This window comes from Leishmania major, chromosome 31 (assembly GCF_000002725.2).
Source record: "Leishmania major strain Friedlin complete genome, chromosome 31".
In the NCBI taxonomy this organism is placed as follows: Eukaryota; Euglenozoa; class Kinetoplastea; order Trypanosomatida; family Trypanosomatidae; genus Leishmania; species Leishmania major.
The window spans coordinates 899,930-917,952 of NC_007272.2; the positions used below are offsets into that span (position 1 = coordinate 899,930).

The 18,023-nt window shown below is 58.3% G+C and overlaps 2 protein-coding genes across 2 annotated transcripts; both read right to left on the minus strand.

The window, feature by feature from the left end:
- Nucleotides 1–1,787: 1,787 nt before the first annotated feature.
- On the minus strand, nt 1,788–2,576 carry LMJF_31_1860 (hypothetical protein; the record flags this gene model as incomplete). The annotated part of the gene is made up of 1 exon (XM_001685120.1): nt 1,788–2,576. The coding sequence occupies one exon, from the start codon at nt 2,574–2,576 to the stop codon at nt 1,788–1,790; it is 789 nt and encodes a 262-aa protein (XP_001685172.1).
- Nucleotides 2,577–14,809: 12,233 nt separating this feature from the next.
- LMJF_31_1870 (mannosyltransferase-like protein) lies at nt 14,810–17,746 on the minus strand (the record flags this gene model as incomplete). The annotated part of the gene is made up of 1 exon (XM_001685121.1): nt 14,810–17,746. One exon carries the CDS (start codon nt 17,744–17,746, stop codon nt 14,810–14,812), a length of 2,937 nt encoding a protein of 978 aa, XP_001685173.1.
- Between the last annotated feature and the right edge of the window lie 277 nt (nt 17,747–18,023).

Here is an 18,023-nt window from a genome sequence, read left to right on the forward strand (position 1 = left end):
ACATGCATACCGCCGGCAGGCACCCCAGACACGTTGTGCGCAGCTCAATCACGGCTGGCACGTGTCAGGCAAACCTGCACTTGGGTGGTGTTTCGGGCACCGTGTCGATGCTTGTGCGTACTAGGTTATTTACGCACAAACAGGAGAGCGGGAGTGGCAGCGGGGTTGGGGGTAGCTTCTCACATGAACGACTTTCGAAGCGGAAGTGTTGTGCTTACATTGACTGGTGCCTCAAAACTATCCTTCATGTGATGCGGGCACACAGACACACACACACACACAGACACACACACACACACACACACACACACGTGCGTGTGCAAGGGAGAGACAAGAACAAATCGACCTCGCCGCCCTTCTGAAGGCCGCGCAGGTCAAGCAATAGAAGAAAGCGGAACAACACACGAATCACAGGTGAGAAGTAAAGTGGAAACAGCAAAGAAATGATCAGGGGATGCGAGAGGAGGGTGGACGGCGAATGCAGCTGATGACGCGGCTCTTGTATAGGTCTAGCGCGTACACCATATAAGAGGGCGGGGAGAGAGAGAAAGGGGGGCCGCCGAGGCTTTGAGAGGTGTATTGAGCATGCATATACTCTAATAATGTAAAACAGTCGTACAACGGCAGCACACATACGCAGACAGAGAGCAAGCCGCGATGTGAGTAGCGGCTAAAGTAGCAGAGTACGCAGACCGACAGACATTCATGCGCACACGCAGAGAGCGAGAAGCAAACTGTGAGGCAGCGGCGCCATAAAAGACAATGAGCCTAGGGGCAGGGGGGAGGGGTAAAGAGGGCAAGACCTTGGGACGTACGCATGCACAACAGCACGTGAGAAATCTCGATAGAAGACAGAGAAGGCGGTTGTGGGAGCAGAGAAAACAGAGGGGGCTCAACTTCCAGCGGTCCCTACCCCCTGATCTGAATGCGGAGTAAGGGGAGAGCTTCGGACGGTGTGCATCACCAAGAGGTAGTCGACAGGAGGGCTGTGGAGCACATGCGTACGACTTCAACGTACGCGGGATTGGGCGGGCGGGCTTGCAGGCGCATTTTCAGGAAGAGGGGTGGGGCAGGGAGGCAGAGTGGGTGAGCGCCTACCAGTAAAACGACAGAACGAGCACGAAACATGCGGGGATGGGGTTGAAAAGACACAGACGAAGAGCGTTAGCGGGGGGAGGGGGAAAAACAAAAGATGGCGGCAAGGAAGATGTAGAGCAAAGGCGCTGGCGGCATGGCGGCAAGAAAGGATGCGTCCGTTGCGAGGGGAGGGGAGGGGAAGGGGGATGAAAGACGGTGAAGGTGGGGAGGGGCAGCATCCGAGAGTGCATTGTGCACGGCAGAATGCACAGAAAGGTCAGAAGATAGAGCCGAGGAAAGTGAGTGTGTGTGTGCGGGGGGGGGGGAAGAGGGCGGATCCCGAACGGTATCCGGCATTCGCCACGGGCACCGATACATACACCATCCCGCTCGCACGCGCATAGATGACACACCCGAACAACGTACACAGACAAGCACTGCGCCGATGCGCATGCATGGGCGAAGAAAAGGGTGCAGACACGCGCAGAAGAACAAAGACATGTGAAATAAGGAAGGCCGCCTAACGCGGCAGAGAGGGAGATAGTGGGAGGTGTGTGTGTATGTGTGTGCGTGTGTGCCACCGTACAAAAACAAAACAAAACAGCACACAAACACACACACACACACACACACACACAAAACAGTCTGCTCTGCACGCGTTCTCTGGCACGGCCGCTCACGCTGCAGCCACCGCGAGACCACTGCCGCCACTACTTGTCTGATGGCAGATTCTCCGAGTGATCGTAAAAGGCGACGTCGTCGTCGCCCTCGTCCCCTTCGCTACCATTCGTGTGCGGTGACTCATCGACGGGGCTGCTGTAGTACATCGCCGACCCGTAGTCAAGCCGCTTCCACGTCTCCTCTCCGCCTAAGAGCCGCTGCTCCCCCTCGTCTGTTTCCACGACATGGCCCACGCATGGCTGCGCCTCCACGGAGCTTGATGGCAGCGAAAACGGATTTGAGATGCGCAGATCGGCGTCCAAGTTGTGCACGCGGATCGTCCTGTCCTGTCCTCTCGAGCGCACGTGATCCGCGACGGACACCAAAGAACTTTGAGGAATGTCAGCTAGGGAGGCTTGTGCCAGTCGCCGCAGCGACGCCACCTCCTCAGTCGATTCATGTTGCGCCGCTGATGCTGCGGAGTAGTGCATCGGAATGCCCTCAATGATATGAATCATAGGCGGGCCTCCAGCACCACGACCACCACCTTCGTGAGCTAGAATCCTCCTTTCCTCTGTCGTGCGCTTACGGTACACGTCAAAAAAGTAGTAGATGGCCACTACCACACTAACGGCAAAGAAGGCACCGGCGGCCAATGAAACAATACTTCCACCTACATCACCTATGTGGCTGGTACCCGGAGACGTTGTTGCTGATCCGCTTAAATTCGCTGTTGAGGCCACATTACTGCTTGAATTGGTGGCCCTCTCTGCCAGGGACGCTCGCTCAGACGCCGTTTGCTGTGGGTAGCAAGGGAAGACATACTGGAAGAGTATCATGTTTTCTTAGATGAGCCGCTGCAGCGGGTGTGGATGAGAGGAAGTGAGGCGATCAAGTGCAAAAAGCGATGCAGAACCTTCCCGCTTACGCTGTGCCACGAATCAGCACTCGCCTTTCCGACGTTACACGGCTTGCGCACTGCCTCTCTGCGTGTGCGCGCGTGAAAGATGTTTTCGCACAAGCTAAGGCGGCGGGACTGCACTGGGTCTGCTGTATCTCGCAGGACGCAACAAGGACGAACAATACAACGATAAAAGCGGGTCACACGCTAAGAGCGGCGGGCGAGGGAGGGGGGGGGGGCTATCAGTGTCAGCTTCCCATACAGCCCCACTACCTCCACCTTTTCCATCGATATGGCTGCAAACGGGAAGAAACGCCGAGGCAGAAACGCACGGAAGGACTGGTGCGATCGCGGCCAGACCACTGGAGCCGCCTCGAAGCGTGAGGGGTGTGGCTGTGAGTTCCGATCCCCTATCGCCCTGGTTTTGGCAGATTTGTACGTTTAGAACTGCACGAAGAGGGTGGCCAGAGCCATGCTTTCGAAGCTATACCCAAACGCACAGATGGTGAGAGCGAGGGAGACGCCCACTCGTTACGGCCTGTATTGCGGAGAGGTCATCGTAGGAAAACAAAAGAGTGATCATATACATATATATATATATATATATGTATAGATTAGATAGATAGATCGATAGATAGAGGGGAAAATGCAGGTGAGCAGTAGAAGGAGCAGCAACGAAACAAAAAGAGGAGCGGATTCGCTTCATGGTTCAGCAAGCGCCCAAGTGCATGTTCGTCGATATCCGTGAGCGCGGCCGCGCGGGCGGGGGGATAGAGACATCTGGGAGAGGTAGAGCGCCGCCCAGCATCCTGTCGGTGAGCAGGCGCCGGCACACGCGTCTCTGCTTTTTTTTTGTGCACGGAGGCACTTTGGGTCGCCAGCGTGCTTCATTTCGCCCAGGCACACGCTAAACGCGAAGTTTTCCTCGTTGCTTCATACGGAGCTGTCCACTGCGCCGCTGATCAGCCCTCCAGCCAGCCACTGCATTCCAGACGAGCAAGATGCGAACATGCAAGCAGAGAAGCAGACGAGGACAACATCCACATGAGAAGCAGCGGAGCGATGAAGATGTGTGCGTGTGTGCGTGGAGGAGGGGGAGCGTCTGCTGAACTGTACAGACATCGTGCGGATGCCTCTCTTGCTCACGAGGCGGATTTCGTGAGCGCGCATTCATATGCGTGGGCGCATGGCCGCTGGGGAGGACGAGGAGGGGAGCGCCACAACAGAAACGCCAAAAGCAAATAAACGGCGGCTCCCTTCGGTCACCTTGTGCTTCGCCACACGTACGCGTGAGTGCCGAGAAAAGACAGCGCAAGAGGCACTGTGAAGCGCACCCTTGGGCGAGAGAGGGTGAAGGGGGGGGGGAGGGCAGCAAGCCAAATGAAGTGAAGCGTGAGAGTCATAGGCCCGCCACCGCGCCGCACCCCACACACCCGCGTGTACATCACACACAAAACGGAAGGACACAAAGAACAGCAGCAGCAGCATCCTCATCGGCGTCATCCGCAGAAGAGCTGATGAGTACAAGCAGGCAATTCAAGTCCCAGCGAGCGGGATGGGAAGGGAGAGGGAGGAGAGGGGACGGGCACTAAAAATGAGAAGAAAACAGAGCGAAAGATGCTGCACGAGAGGTGATAGGAACGGATATCGTGGCGGTGCGGGTTGATGAGTGGCCGAAATAGAGCCCCAACACACATACACACACACACACACACACACACACACGAACGCGCAAACCAGCCCCAAGCGCACCTATGCATCTCAACACACAGCCCCATCGGTGAAGCCGAATAGAGCGACAAGAGGACGCTCGTAGAGCGGAAAAGAAGGAAGAGCATGCGCCCTCCGAGGCGCCACTGGGATGCTGTTTCAGCTGTATGTGAACGCTGTGCCACGCCGTGTGTCTAGATGTCAGGAATTGCTTCCTCCACTCGCTTCCGCTTAGTAGCGGTTGAACAGGCGTATTCATTCGGCTCACACAAGCAGCACCTTCTTTCGTAATGGAGGTGTGTGCGTGTGTGTGTTTGATGTGTGTGTTGCATGCAGTATGCACTGGTGCCATGCGTCTGTTGCAGCGTCCGCCGCGCCACCCAGCTGCTGCGGATGTTCGATGACCACCCTCGCATACTCGCCGCGTACTCTCGAGGTGGGGTAGAGGCGCCGTAACCGGCACCTATTGGCGCGCTCGATGCTTGCAATACACTTGCTGATTAGTGGGCCTCCGGCAGAGGCGTATCTGAACAGCTTCGTAATAGCCGCGTCCGAGTTACCGTGCCTCTTACGCCGTTCTTCCTTTTGTCTGCTCCGTTTCTCAGACAGCAGATACAAGATATGCCACGACGCACTCGCAGACGTGCAGACGGCGTCGCGGCACTCCACACAGTGACCGAGGAGCTGGAAGTACGCCAGCTACAAAAAAAAACGGAAGCGTGTGTGAAAGGCACGCGACCTCTGAAGGGGCCAAGCAGAAGCACCTGTGGCGCTCGAAGAAGCAGGAGCTGCTCAGCTTTCTCCGTGTGTGGCGACTGCACGAGACGGGGATCGTCTATTCCGTGTCGCGTTCTAGCATCTTACCCGCTTGCTGAGGTGCGGGGCGAGGGAGACACTGAATGAGAAACAGAGCTTGGGTGGAGTGCATAGAGCGTCGGCCACGATGACTCGTTCGGTAAAGAGCCACTCGCGACAGTGAAAGATAAGGCGAGAGAGATGGTGCGTGAGTGGGCGCAGAGGCGTATGTACAATGACGAGAAGGTGAAGGAGAGAGACAGAGCGCGAGATTCTCTCAGGCGAGTACAGCAGTGGGAAACGAAAGCGAGTCATTCCTTCCAGAGCGGCGAGCAGGGAGCTGAGAAGAGGTTAGGTAATCGTCTAGGTGCCGCCAGAACGCTTGTCCGGCTGCAATGAAAGGCCCCTACCGGGAATGGGAGTTACGCCCACTGAGCCCTACTTGCGCTGTGGACCGGGTGCGATGGGAGACGCTGGGCGGTTCATATGGCTCCTCTCTCCGGCAGCAGCCGCATGTAGCCCTTACCATGAACCGTCCCAAACGAGCCAGTGCTCGTGCATGTTCGCTATTTTCTCTGTGGCTGCGTGTATTATGTGCGGCTCGAACCGATGTGTAAGCAGCGATGAAAGGGATCGAACACACACACGCACACACAGAGTCGAGAGAAGCCTGCCATCGTTGGGTGTCAGTGCCGATCAAAGGCTAAATGCACACAAACACACACACACACACATGCAAAATGAGCATCCGAGCGGAAAGAAGCTAAAGAACGGAAGACAGGGAGAGAGGGAAAGAAGGCAAGTGCTTGCTTACGCGGTTGGGGGTCGGATGGTGAGATTATGACGCCAGAGAAGACAATGCCATATATAGGTGTTTGTGTATGTGTGTGTGTGTGTGTGTGTGGAGAAGGGATGGGAGGTGGGGAGCCGAGAAACCACTTGTTGCCACGCAGAGATGAAACACCAAAATTACGTTCTCCTCCCTCCAAACACAAGACGATGCGGAATACTGAAAATAGTCAGAGACCGCCGAGAAAACGCAACAGAAACAGTGGAGAGAGAGAGAGAGATGGTGTACCGTCCGTTGCGTCGAAAATGCAGCAGCAGACTCCCTCTCCTTCCCTCCCTCTCCCTCCTCATCGGGGGAAGGGAGAGGAGGCTGCGTTACTCCGTCAGACATCAAAGAGCAGGCACGTGGAGAGTCGCTGAGGGAGTAAAAATCCAAATACCACAAAAACAGCAAACACACACGGTCCAGTCGAGAAATGAGAGATCTGCGCAGCATGCTGTCCTCGCCTTTCCGTTTCCATGGACTCAGGACGACTCTTTCATGCTCGACAAATCAGCTTGCATAAAAGAGGAGTGAGATGATGGCGATGGCGATGGGGCTTTACAGGAATATAGGCTGGCAGCGCGCATGTAGAGGACACATCGGGAGATATACGATATGCACAGAAAGACAAAACGCCAGCAGCAACATTCACAAAGCCAAGAGCACACACACACACACACACACACACACACACACACACACACACACACACAGAGAGAGAGAGAGAGCTGTGTACGTAAGAAGAAGCACGAGAAATAATAGGAAAACAAACGTGAACAGGCGGGAAAATAACATGTCCGTCGGAACTTGCTTGGTGAAAGCGAACGCGAGCAATGTGTGTGCGAGAAAAGTGATGGGGCGGGGGTGGGAGCGACAACACGCTGCCTCCAGCTTGCAGAGCAGCATGTATACAACACACCCATGACTTGTGAGGAGAGAGCAGTAGAGGAGGAGGAGGGGGGGGGTGGAGCGGTATGTCGCAACAAAACGAGAGGCGACTAAAGCATCGCGCACAATCAGGCAGACACATACATGATGCGTGTCGCTCATCGGCATCACCACCACAGACGCTGACAAACAAACGCGGTAGGATGGGGCGAAAAATCAGGCCACAGCACAGGAACCACGGCGAATCACCAGGAAGAGCAGCTTCAGAAGATCGGGTGATATCACCGACGCAGCACGAACTACTATGCTACCCCTGTTCACGGAGGTGTCACAGGTTTCGTACTAGCCGTCTGCTGTTCGTTCGGCTGCGTGTAGTAGTACGCCGTGCCGTATATGTTCGCTGCATCAGTGGTATTACCTGGCTGCTGTTGTTGCTCCACCACTACACCTGGGTACAGAGGAGTTGGCACCTGAGAGGGACGCCAAACGCCGTTGCTCAGTTCCCATCCGGGGTGTGCCGGTGGCACGCCAGCCAAGTCAGTCGAAGTGGTGAGTGCTTCTTGATACGCGACCACCTCGCCATGCACCACCGGCGGTCCTCCATAAGGGCTGCCATAGGGCGATGTCTCCCCACCGTTTCGAAAGCCTCCAGCATGTGCAGCTTCCTCTAGTCGTCGCTGACGCGCGGCTTGCTTGCGCCGGACGCAGTACAGAATACCGTAAACGGTGAGACCAATCGCCCACGCACACGCAACAAGGATCCCGAAGACAACCCGAGAGGACACGTTGGTGCTGGCGTTCTCACCGAAGAGGGCCATCTGTGCGACTGCTGAGTGATATGACTGGTCAATATGTAGATGCGAGCGTGCTGTGCAAGCTCTCGGTTGACAAGAGACGCAGCTGCAGGGAGTGTGTTCCCTTTCAAGCCACTGCTCGAAGAGCTCTAGAAGATACGAGAGTGGCAGTGGAGGACGGGGAGGATGGGGAGAAGGTCCAGATGTCCAGCGTGCCACAAGCCCATGATGCGGGGAAACACGAGCGTGAGGAGAAAGAAGTGAAGGGCACTCGGGCGCATCCAGAGCAGAGCATGGCGACGAGGGTGCCGGAACGAGTTTGCACCAGGTGGTGCTCACCTGCAAAGTGCCTCTACACAGCTTTTTCCTTCCGTGTGCGTGAGAGTCAGCATAGCAACCGCCCGGAACGAGATCGACGGCACCACAGCGGACGGGGCTCTCGGAAAACCCGTGGGCTGCCGCGTCCTGCCCTCCTCGTCCACGAGGGGAGAGGGACGGCGTTTGTAGTAGCGTTCCAAGAGTCAGGTCAATCTGTCGTTCCTCGGTGCTACTGTGGTGTTTGTACGCACGGTGACCACACACGCTCGCGCCAGTGGCACATCACGTTGCACGAAGACAGCTGCCTCGCTGCTGTCTCACCTCTTTCAAGTAAGCAGAAAGAGGGCTGACAGGTGTGCGGCAGCGCCTGAAAGGAAAGAACAAAGTACACGGCAGCCGTGATCGAGAGGAGAGGGTTGCAGACGGACGTCATACGGTGCACACAGACGAGCGCATGGGAGTGCGCGTCCCACCGCTGTGAAAACCAGAGTGGGACACCGAGGGAGTCGTAAGCGAGAGAATCAGAGAACACACATACCGGCAAAAGAAGGAATGGCGTACTGGAAACGATCAGACAGGGAGACAGAGCCACGCAGAGATCGTGCCGCCCCTTCTCTCTCAAACATGCGACCTTACTAGCCGGCGACGTCATGTGCCATGCAGGCGAGACGTACATGTCATTCGGCGCTCAAATCGATTTCCCGACTCTGACCATGGAGCAGCCGCATCTCCCCCCTTCTCATCACCCTTGAAGATGGTGTTCCTCTCGCAGCCGCGCTACCTCTCCACGCAGCTGAATTGTCTCTTGCGTCAGCTCGGCCATTCGCTGCATCACGGCAGCATCTACGTAGCGCGGAGCACAGCCACCACCAACGCCATGACTGCCGCCGCCCGTTCTCGTCACGGTTGGCAGTCTACGCTCGCCAAACAACATCTCGCGCTCGTCCCCTTCATCTTCATCGGAGTCGTCGTAGCCATCGTACGCAAAGAAAAGGAAAACACCTTCGCGCCTGTCTTCCTGGTCGTACCACGGCACCACCCCATGGTAGTAGTAATAGTAGTGAGTCGATGTGTCATGCCACTCGCCATCGCCGCTGTTACCGTAGTCGGCGTGGCAGTTGGCAGCGCCCTCGCAGACGCCCACCAGCTCCTCTTACAGCCGCGCCGCGGCATGGCGGCTGCACTCGAGGGTTAGGGCGTCCTTCGCGCGGATAATGCGGGCACAGCCGGTGAGTCCGTTGTAGGCACGCGGCCACTCCCGCATGTGCAGCCGCTCGTGTCGCCCCCAGCCTAAACGCGGAGCAGGGAGCTTGCCCTCGACCGCCTCCCATAATGTCGATAGGCCTCCATCGGAAACGCAACGATACCTGGGTCAGGAGTCAGGCACAGAGTGTCTGAGCACTTGCTGCTGTTGCGTCACTTGCAGCGGCTCGGCTTCTTGCTCCGCCCTTCGGCAGGCTGCTCTGGATCGCTTTCCCACGGCAGCCTCCACCGCGCGCCGGGGAGAGGAGAGGGGGCAACAGTGCGGCACCTACGAAGGAACGGGGTGCTACTTGAAAAACGGCCGAGGTCCTGTCATCGGTGCACAGCTCGCTCAGTTGCTTCCACGGAGCATCCGGGTGCGAATGATGTGCTGCTAGACATAAGTTCGAGCAGCAGAAAAGAAGGGGTGCTGCCGCGATGGACCACCAAGCAGCCATGTCGTTTTCTCTGCGGTGCGAGCCGCACCTGCTGCAGTTGTAATCATTGCAAAGCAGTAGCAGCGCAGCGCACAGCAGCGTTCAGGTCTTCGGAAGCAAAAGGATAGAGAGGGGGGTTGTCAGACAGACGACGCATGCGCTGTGGAAGAGGAGGGAAGCAGGGAGGTGAGGAGGTGGAGGGTGACTCAAGAAGTGGTAGAGGGTACGGTGGCGGAAACCGAGATGGAACCACCGCGCAGCACATGAGAGAGGTGGGAGTGGAGGGTGGGGGGAGAGGCGAAAAGAACGAGCACAGTACGAAAGCAACTGAGCGACGCACAACTACGCACTTACATCCGTTTCCGTGCGAGCAGAGAGGCAGAGGCATAGATGACAGTGCATCTATGATCTCGAAGGGCGCCCAGCAAGTGCTCTGCACTCGCCCACGTCACCTTAGGATACGTGGCATGAGACAGACAAGTACGTGTGCGTGTCCCGCGGAAACACGCGAAAGGCGCACAGGGGGATGGGGCAGGATGTGGGGAGGCCGGAGACGACGCACCTTGCAGGCAGAAACAGAGAAGGAGCTCATAGACCACTGACCCCAGAAGAAAACAAATGGTGGGGCGCGTGCGAGTAGCACAAGAGGAAAGGAGAATCACAAACGCCACACCGCCACTCGCGGCACCTCGAAGAGCGGCGCGCACAGCGTCCATGCTCAGCTCGCACGAGCGCCACGACTGCGTAGGCACAAGAGCGCGGCTCGCACTATCGGCTGCAGTGGCATCACCACCCTTTTCTACACCATCCGCCAACACGCCGTGCCGTGGATGAGTAGGCGAAGGGACAGCGGCAGTACTACTGGGAAGGGGAGGGCGGGAGGTGGCTACTACAATGCGCGTGCCTTTGACTGTTGCATGATAGAGCAACGCCGCTTCGGACGGCACAGCCGCACGGCGAGGGTGCTTCGGCTGCGCCAAGTAAAAGGAACGGCGTGTCGTGCTGCTCTCTTGCGAGATGTGAAGTGTGAGAGACACGCTAAGCAGCCCTAGCACGATTTCCACGTTGCCGTGCGTCGAGGCCTCAGCAGTGCTCGTGTCGGCAAGGATACCGCTTCCGTTTACCGTGGCCTTACATGCATGCCTGCACTCCTGGGACGCAGAAGGCCGGGACTGGGGAGCGCGATGAAGAGGGAGGCTGAGGAGGCCTTCGGAGGTGTGTGTGTGTGTATGTGTGCCGAAAAGGGCCCTGTCACTGCGTAAGCGAAGTCGCTTCAACACGCTCTTAGTTTCATCGAGAGAGCGAGAGAGCGAGAGAGAGAGAGAGGCGTTGGGATTCGAAGGTGTAGAGCAGCTGTCCCCACCTCGCGGAAAGCGGAGGCGCGTAGAAGAGGGCACCCGTGATCAGGAATGGGGGGGGGCCGGAGACCGTCATGCACCCCGAAGCACAAGACAAACATCTGAGCAGAGGCGCAGAACGCTAAGGCGAATATGAAATAGTGACGCGAAGTGCCTTCTGCTGCGTCGCGCGGTCATACGCTCGCTTCGCTTTCACTCTCCGTCGATTTTTGTGTTTTTCTGTTCGGGGAGCAGGTGCTTCGATCCCAAGGAAGGAAGGGCGATGAAGCAGCACTCGCGCGCACACGCCATCATCTACTGCACGAGAGTCGCGTGGTGAGGGAGCGGGCGAGAGCTACGTGAGGATGTTGCTCTGCTGTCTGACTGTGTGATTGGCGCTAGAGGTGGGGAAGGGGCGACGGCACACCAGAGAGCAAGCGAGCGAACGACTCGGTGTGGCAACGCCGACGACGAGGGGACGAAAAACGGCGCGTTTTGAATGAGCCGTTCCCGCTCTGACCTGTTCTGTGCGCCGGGCAGCCCCCCCCCCCCACTCCCTCCCCCGGCAACATCAACAGTAGAAACACGAAAAACAGACGTTGATGGGCGAATGAGGAAACGAAGCGGCACGGCAGAGCGACGGCTGGCCTCACAACACGTAAACGACGCAACAACGATATAGGAGAGACGCGACTCATCAGGGCCACCTTTGCAGGGCTCGGGTGGGCGGTGTCCATGGCGGCGAGAGAGTGCAACGCGGAAAGGGGGGAGGGGGGGGGGAGGGCGATACAGGTCAAGCGGGCCAACAGAGCGAGCATGTACCACACTCCTCGCTAGAACCCTGACCGTGCTGTCTCCGCCATCAAACAAACGAAAACAAAAGCAGGCGCACACCAACAGACCAAAAGAGAGGAAGCCCATAAAAGAGTACGACATGATCGTACTGCGCAAAACACGCAACGCGCGATGATCAGACGTTACACGAAACAGGCAGACGCGAGCGGGCATAAATACGCGGACGCACGACACGTAAACCCGCAGCATTGCCTTTGATGAAGCTTCGAAGCCAACACCAGCAGATGAACAACAAGGAAGCGAAGGAGATATCCAAAATCCAAGACAGAATGAGCATTGTAGTCAATGACGAAGACGGATTGGGTGTGCGGCCGACGGAGCTACGCGCAAGAGACGATGTGCGTCGCCAAAAAACAGCTACAGCAGGGAAAAAGCACCGCTACGTAAATATCGGCGCACGAAGCGATGAGTAACACAAAAGAGAGAGTAAGAGTGACGGTTGACCAAATCGAGACTGCGCATGCACACGTGGAGCATATACCACAGTGTGTGTGCGTGTGTGTGGAGGAGGGGGGGCATTCGAATCGAAGGGAAAGGCAACGCGTGCAGTCTTCCCTAAAACAAGCACAAACGAATGGGAGCAATTAGTGTAATGCAGCATTTCAAACCGAATAGAAGTCATCTTTGGAAAACGTGCTCGCCCTGCAACCTCGATGGTCCGTGGACTCTTCTCCACTGTCTTCGGCTTGCTGTGGCGAGCAATGGGATTCTAGACAAAACCACACCAGGCACCGAGCAAGATACCAGTAGCGAGAAGCTCTTGACTACTTTTCATCATTGCTTTGTAGGAAGCCCAGTGCACTCGTCTCACCAGGCAATCACAGAGAGGTAGAGAGAGAGAGAGAGCGAGCGACAGCTTCGTGTACACGCACTTCTCTGCCGAGGGACTCAATTTGCAAGATAAGATGAAACAGCAGGGCTGCTGCTCTGCCTTTCCTTCTTGCGCCCAAAACGTCCACACATACCGAGCGGTCACGGAGAGACGAGACAGACCACCTCATTGTTGGTCCTACCCGTATATCTGCGCGTGTGCGTTGGGTGTGCCTGTCTGTCTGCCACCCTTTAGCTCTTTACGCCGGGTTGGTGTCTGGGATGGTCCGAAGGAAGGCGCAACGAGCCCTGAACGAAACAAACACACACACACACACACACACACACACACACAAAACAAACGGTGGGCCCGCGAAGCCAGTACGCGGACACGCCAACAACGAAGAGTGAATGATGCGGAGGGGCCCTTTTACGACAGACGTGGAAAATGCGAGGCACGCGTGCAGGCAAATACAGACTAGGTACCACAACACCGCGGTAGACGCAGTGGCATGACAGAGAGAGAGGCCACCGCGATAAGAGACGTGTTCAAAGACGCACGCGTGGCTGCACAAGGAAAGGGAGTTAACTTGGGGAACGGGCAGCATCGGGGGTGGGGTGTGGGTGGGTGGGAGAGCGAGCGTGAGTATTTTCGAATCAAAGGTCAGCTCGGCTCACGCATCACCCACCCCATGCGTGCTTGCTTGAAGGTAGCTGTGCTTGTGGCGCACCTTTTCGCCCCCCGCTTCGTTTCTTCGTGCTGTCTGAACGTTCCGTTCAACGAACTAAAGGAAAACATCGTCAGCCAGCGCACTTCCAGCTTCTGCGTCACAGAGTCCGTCCTTTGTTTTTTGCCAGCGGGCCTCTGACTTGTCGACGCCCCCTTCACCCCCATTCCACGGGTGACAATGTCGGGTGGCGACGTATAGACAAGAGTTACCGAGCATGTGTACACCTCCGCAGTTGCAGAATCTTGATGATTACACACACACACACACACACAAGAAGAAATAACTAGTTCAGACTCTGAGAGCTGCAGAGACGACCGCTAGGCGGAGAGATGACGGAAAGACGGGCCAGAAAAGCAACTATATGCTCGTGAGGAAAACCGAGGCACAAGAGTGAGCCAAGCAGGTTGTCGATGTCGTTCGGCATCCAGTAGCCGACGAGAGATACTACAAAGTAGCAAGCAGCTCATGCATGCCTATCTCGTCTTCTGCCCACCGGGAAAATCGAGCTTCGATGAAGACACCCGCGTGCGCAACGCAGATGACGTTTTCCTTCCTCCTCACTGCACAGCTTGTGGCGCACGCATTGCACGCAGAGAGCACTAGTTGCAGCAGCGACGCAGCAACAGCCACTCGGAGCGGTACCGCAGCACACACACACACACAGATATATATATATATATAAGGGGGATGACTGTAGCAAAAGAGAATGTCAATGGCGAAGATGAGTACGACACGCAGCGGAGAAGAGTGCCGTTTCAATGTTCGCCAGTGCTGCACTTAAATGGCAGTGCCTACACAGAGCGCGCGATGGCCTTTGCGACGGAGGTGTGTGGTGGGAGCAGACACGCGACGACTAAATCTTCGTTGTTCCTCTCCCTCTTTCGGCTCCGCTTCACATTCAGCGTGATCGAAAAGAGCACTACAAGCGCCGCATAAAGTTTCCAGCGGTATTGAACAAGTGGTTCAACAAAGAGGACCGTGTGCGGGAGGGACGGGCCCGTCAGCAGGCATGTGACAGCAACGCGTTATGGGCTTCGCCCTCCGCTGGCCCTGCGAAAAGAAAGGCTGCCTTCCACCCGTGGCCGGAGCGCGTCTGTTTTTCTCTCCTTTGCGCAGTCGCACGGTTCCACGCACGGCCGCCACAGACGTGCCGGAAAGAACCGATCACCTTCGCTAAGCGGCAGGTGTTTGTGCGTGTGTGTGTACCACTGCGCCGCTGTCGTCGGCCACGAGTGCCGAACCCACACCAGCCCGTTGACACTTTCCTCGCCAGCCCGAGAACGACAATCACGAGAAACGGCAGAAACAGAGCGAGCGATGCGAGATAGCGGCACCCGCACGTAGCTGGAGCCCCCCCCCCCCTTAGCCATACCTAACGCACTCCGCAACACACCCGAGAGAAACCAACGAGCCGCACGTGACTCAGCCGCGCTGCTTCCCGATCACAGAGTCCACAAACAGGCGGTCCATCCGGTCCGCCACAGCCTCCTCGCTCAGCTCACGCACAGCGTACTCACGCGCACGACGACCAACGCGCCGCGCGTGCTCCGGGTGTTCCACGACGTACCGCATCAGCTCCGCGGTCTTCTCCACACTCGGGATCGCCATCTTCATGCCCTCCTCGTACCCGTACGGCGAGTCTGGCGAGACCTCCTCGAGCCCGTCCACAGGAATGCGGAAGCAAGAGTCGCGCTCCATGAAACGCAGCGGCCCGCCCCACTCCGTGACAAGCACCGGCAGCCCCATCGCCATCGCCTCCACGGCAGGCAGCCCCCACCCCTCCGCCTTCGTCGGGTGCACAAAGGCATCCGCGTTTGCGTACATCTGAACAACTTCAGCCGCGCTTACTTCGCCCGTGACAATGATGATGTGGGGGTAGCCAGCCATGGACGTCATCCCCGGCAACGCACCGCCGCGTCCCCATGTCTCGATGAAGTGTAGGACCGAATCGCGAGACAACTCAGGGGAATAGAGACGTGTGAGGCGTGTCTTGATCACCAGCGTCGTGCGCTCACGCAGCTCCGGCGGGGCAGAGGGGCCGAACGCGGCCCAGTACGCCTTCAGCAGCACGTCCCACCCCTTGCGGTCCTCCCACTTGAAGCTCGAGAAGAATACGTACCGCTGCAGCCGCTCCTCCTCTGTCAAGCTCGGCCGGTTGTCGCACAACGATATGTTCGCGCACCTACTCATCGTCGGCTGCCGTGCGTAGTTGGCCGGATCGTACTCGTACACATCCACGGCCTCCGGCACAACGCGGATCTTGTCAGGGCTCACACCGTTGCGGCGGTAGATGGTGGCGAAGAAGTCCGCCGTCGTCCAGATCTCGTCGGCACGTGTCCGCATCGGCACTATCGACTTCTGCTGGATGTTGGACAGCTCGCTCATGCTGTGCCCGATGTATACCTCCGGGCACTCATGGAACCGGTGCCTGGGAACTGGAAAGAAACGATGCGCGCGACAGTGTTGGAAGACGAGGAGGGCGCGGCGGCGCAGGCGATCGCGGAAAAAGCTGTGGGTCGCCGGGGACGGCACACTGCTGAACAGATCCCCCACACCACCGTATGCAAGCTGAAGGAGCGCGTCTCCGGATTTCGGGCATGATCTGCGCCCCTCGCCCCCCATCACACTGATCCCGTATCGCTCCATCAGCGGACGGATGTACGCCATCGCCTCGCGGTTCAGCCCGATACAGGGAGCGCTGAAGTCCGTGTGGTACCGGATCACCGGCGGGAGGCAGTTCTGCACCACAGCAGTCCGCTCTGCAGAGTGGTGCGAGTCCTCACCACGAAGACGCCACGGCACCCCCACGCGGCGGCGCTGCAGCTCCGTCACCACGCTGTACGCGGCGCGGCCGTACCAGTCCAGCAGCGAGAACACAGGCCGCTGCAGCGAAGCAACGGCAGGCCGCGTGCGCACGCCGGCAACGCCGGCGCGCACCACCGCAGTAGCGCGACTGCCCCACACCTGCCACGCAGGGTACGCCTCCTGCATCCGCAGCGTCAGTGCCCACCCACCACGGTCCACGGCACCCATCGCGTGATCCTCGCGCGCACTCACGGCGTCCCTCACAGCGGGCTCCGACAGCGCGCCCGCAAGCCCGCCAACAGCGTCGTACACACGGCGGTCGAAGATGCCGCAGTGCAGCGACACGGCGTCCACCACCTCCTCCCACGACGCGCGCTGCTCCGCAGCGCTGTACCCGCTCAGCCGCCGCGTCAGGTACGGCAGCAGCACCTCGCCGTCGTGCGTGGCCCCTGTCATCCCGCCCTTGTCCACGACACGCAGCGAGGCGAGCTCCCTTGCTGTGAGCCGCGGCGGTGGGTTGCGCCAGCCACCGCTGTCGCCATCGTGCTGCAGTATAGTGCACTGCGCAGCTGCGACGCGGCCGCCGTTGCGCTGCGTTGCCGTGCGTACAAGCGCGTCCAGCAGCCCAGTGCCCTCGTGGCGCGTCTCCAGCGCGTCGCCGGGCTCCGTGTACGGCATCCGCGTCGCGCCAAGGAACGACGACAGCACAACGAAGTGCGACCCGGCGCGGCCGCCACGCGTGCGCAGCGCAGCGTCCACGAGCACCTCCACCGTTGTGTCCGGCGCCGGCGCTGCAGGTGCCACCAGCGTCACACGGTCGCCGAGGCACCGCGCACCGCCACGCACAGCACCGCCAAGAGCGGCGCGCACGGTGTCCATGTTCAGCTCCCACGCGTGCCACGACGACGCAGGCGTCAGCCCATCACGGGGGCGGCCCTGCGGAAGCACATCACCGCTGTGCAACACGCCATCAGGCAGCACGCCACGTAGCGCGCCACCGAGTACAGAGGAGGCTGCAGCGTCCCCGCTTACAACCACCGCATGCACCTGGTAGGCAGGAGCCTGTGTGCTGTTGTTGGCGCTGCGATGGCAAAGGGCGTCCTCAGACTGCACTAGCGGACCGAGCAAGTTGCTTAGGAACACGTATGCTGTCGTGTTCCCGGAAACGGGGTCTCCATCGTGCAAGAGAGGCATGATAAGAGACAAGACAAGGTCGCTTGAGGAGATTGCAATGGGAGGACTAGGTGGTGGTACCACACCCGGCATCAAGCTCTGAAAGGGATGATCATCACCAAAGTCGAGCTGGTGGAGCAGGAAAGAGGTGACGCACAGGAGGACCATTGATAGGAAAACGAACGCAAGAGCTCGAAAGGTGGCGTGTTCCGGAAGGTGAGCTCGTCGTCGGAGCGGAAGGAGCCGCGCAAGAGATGGCAGCTTCGATGTGCTAAACTTTGAAGACCCGCGGCTGGTCGATGCCTTGTGTCTGCTGTCCGGTGCCTGTCGAGGAAGCTGCATGGCCGGGAGTGAAGGGCCCGGGGGGTGGTGGTGCTGCATAGATGAGGAAAGCTGAAGGAAGGGATGAGAAAAAGCACCGGCGAGGAAAAACGAATAAAACACAAAGAGCTGCGCGAGCCGCACGTTCCTTCCTGCCGAGGAGACACAGCGCAAAGGCAGCGGTGGAGACGAGGCGCAGTCGTGCTCGTGCGATGGCGTAGCGAAGGCTTAAGCGCAAGGCAAGCGTGGCGGCAGACGGAGAAGGAAAACGTGGGCGCGATGAAACGCGAAAGCGTCCTTGGTTGCCGCTCCACGGCAGAAGGGGTTGAACCCTCAT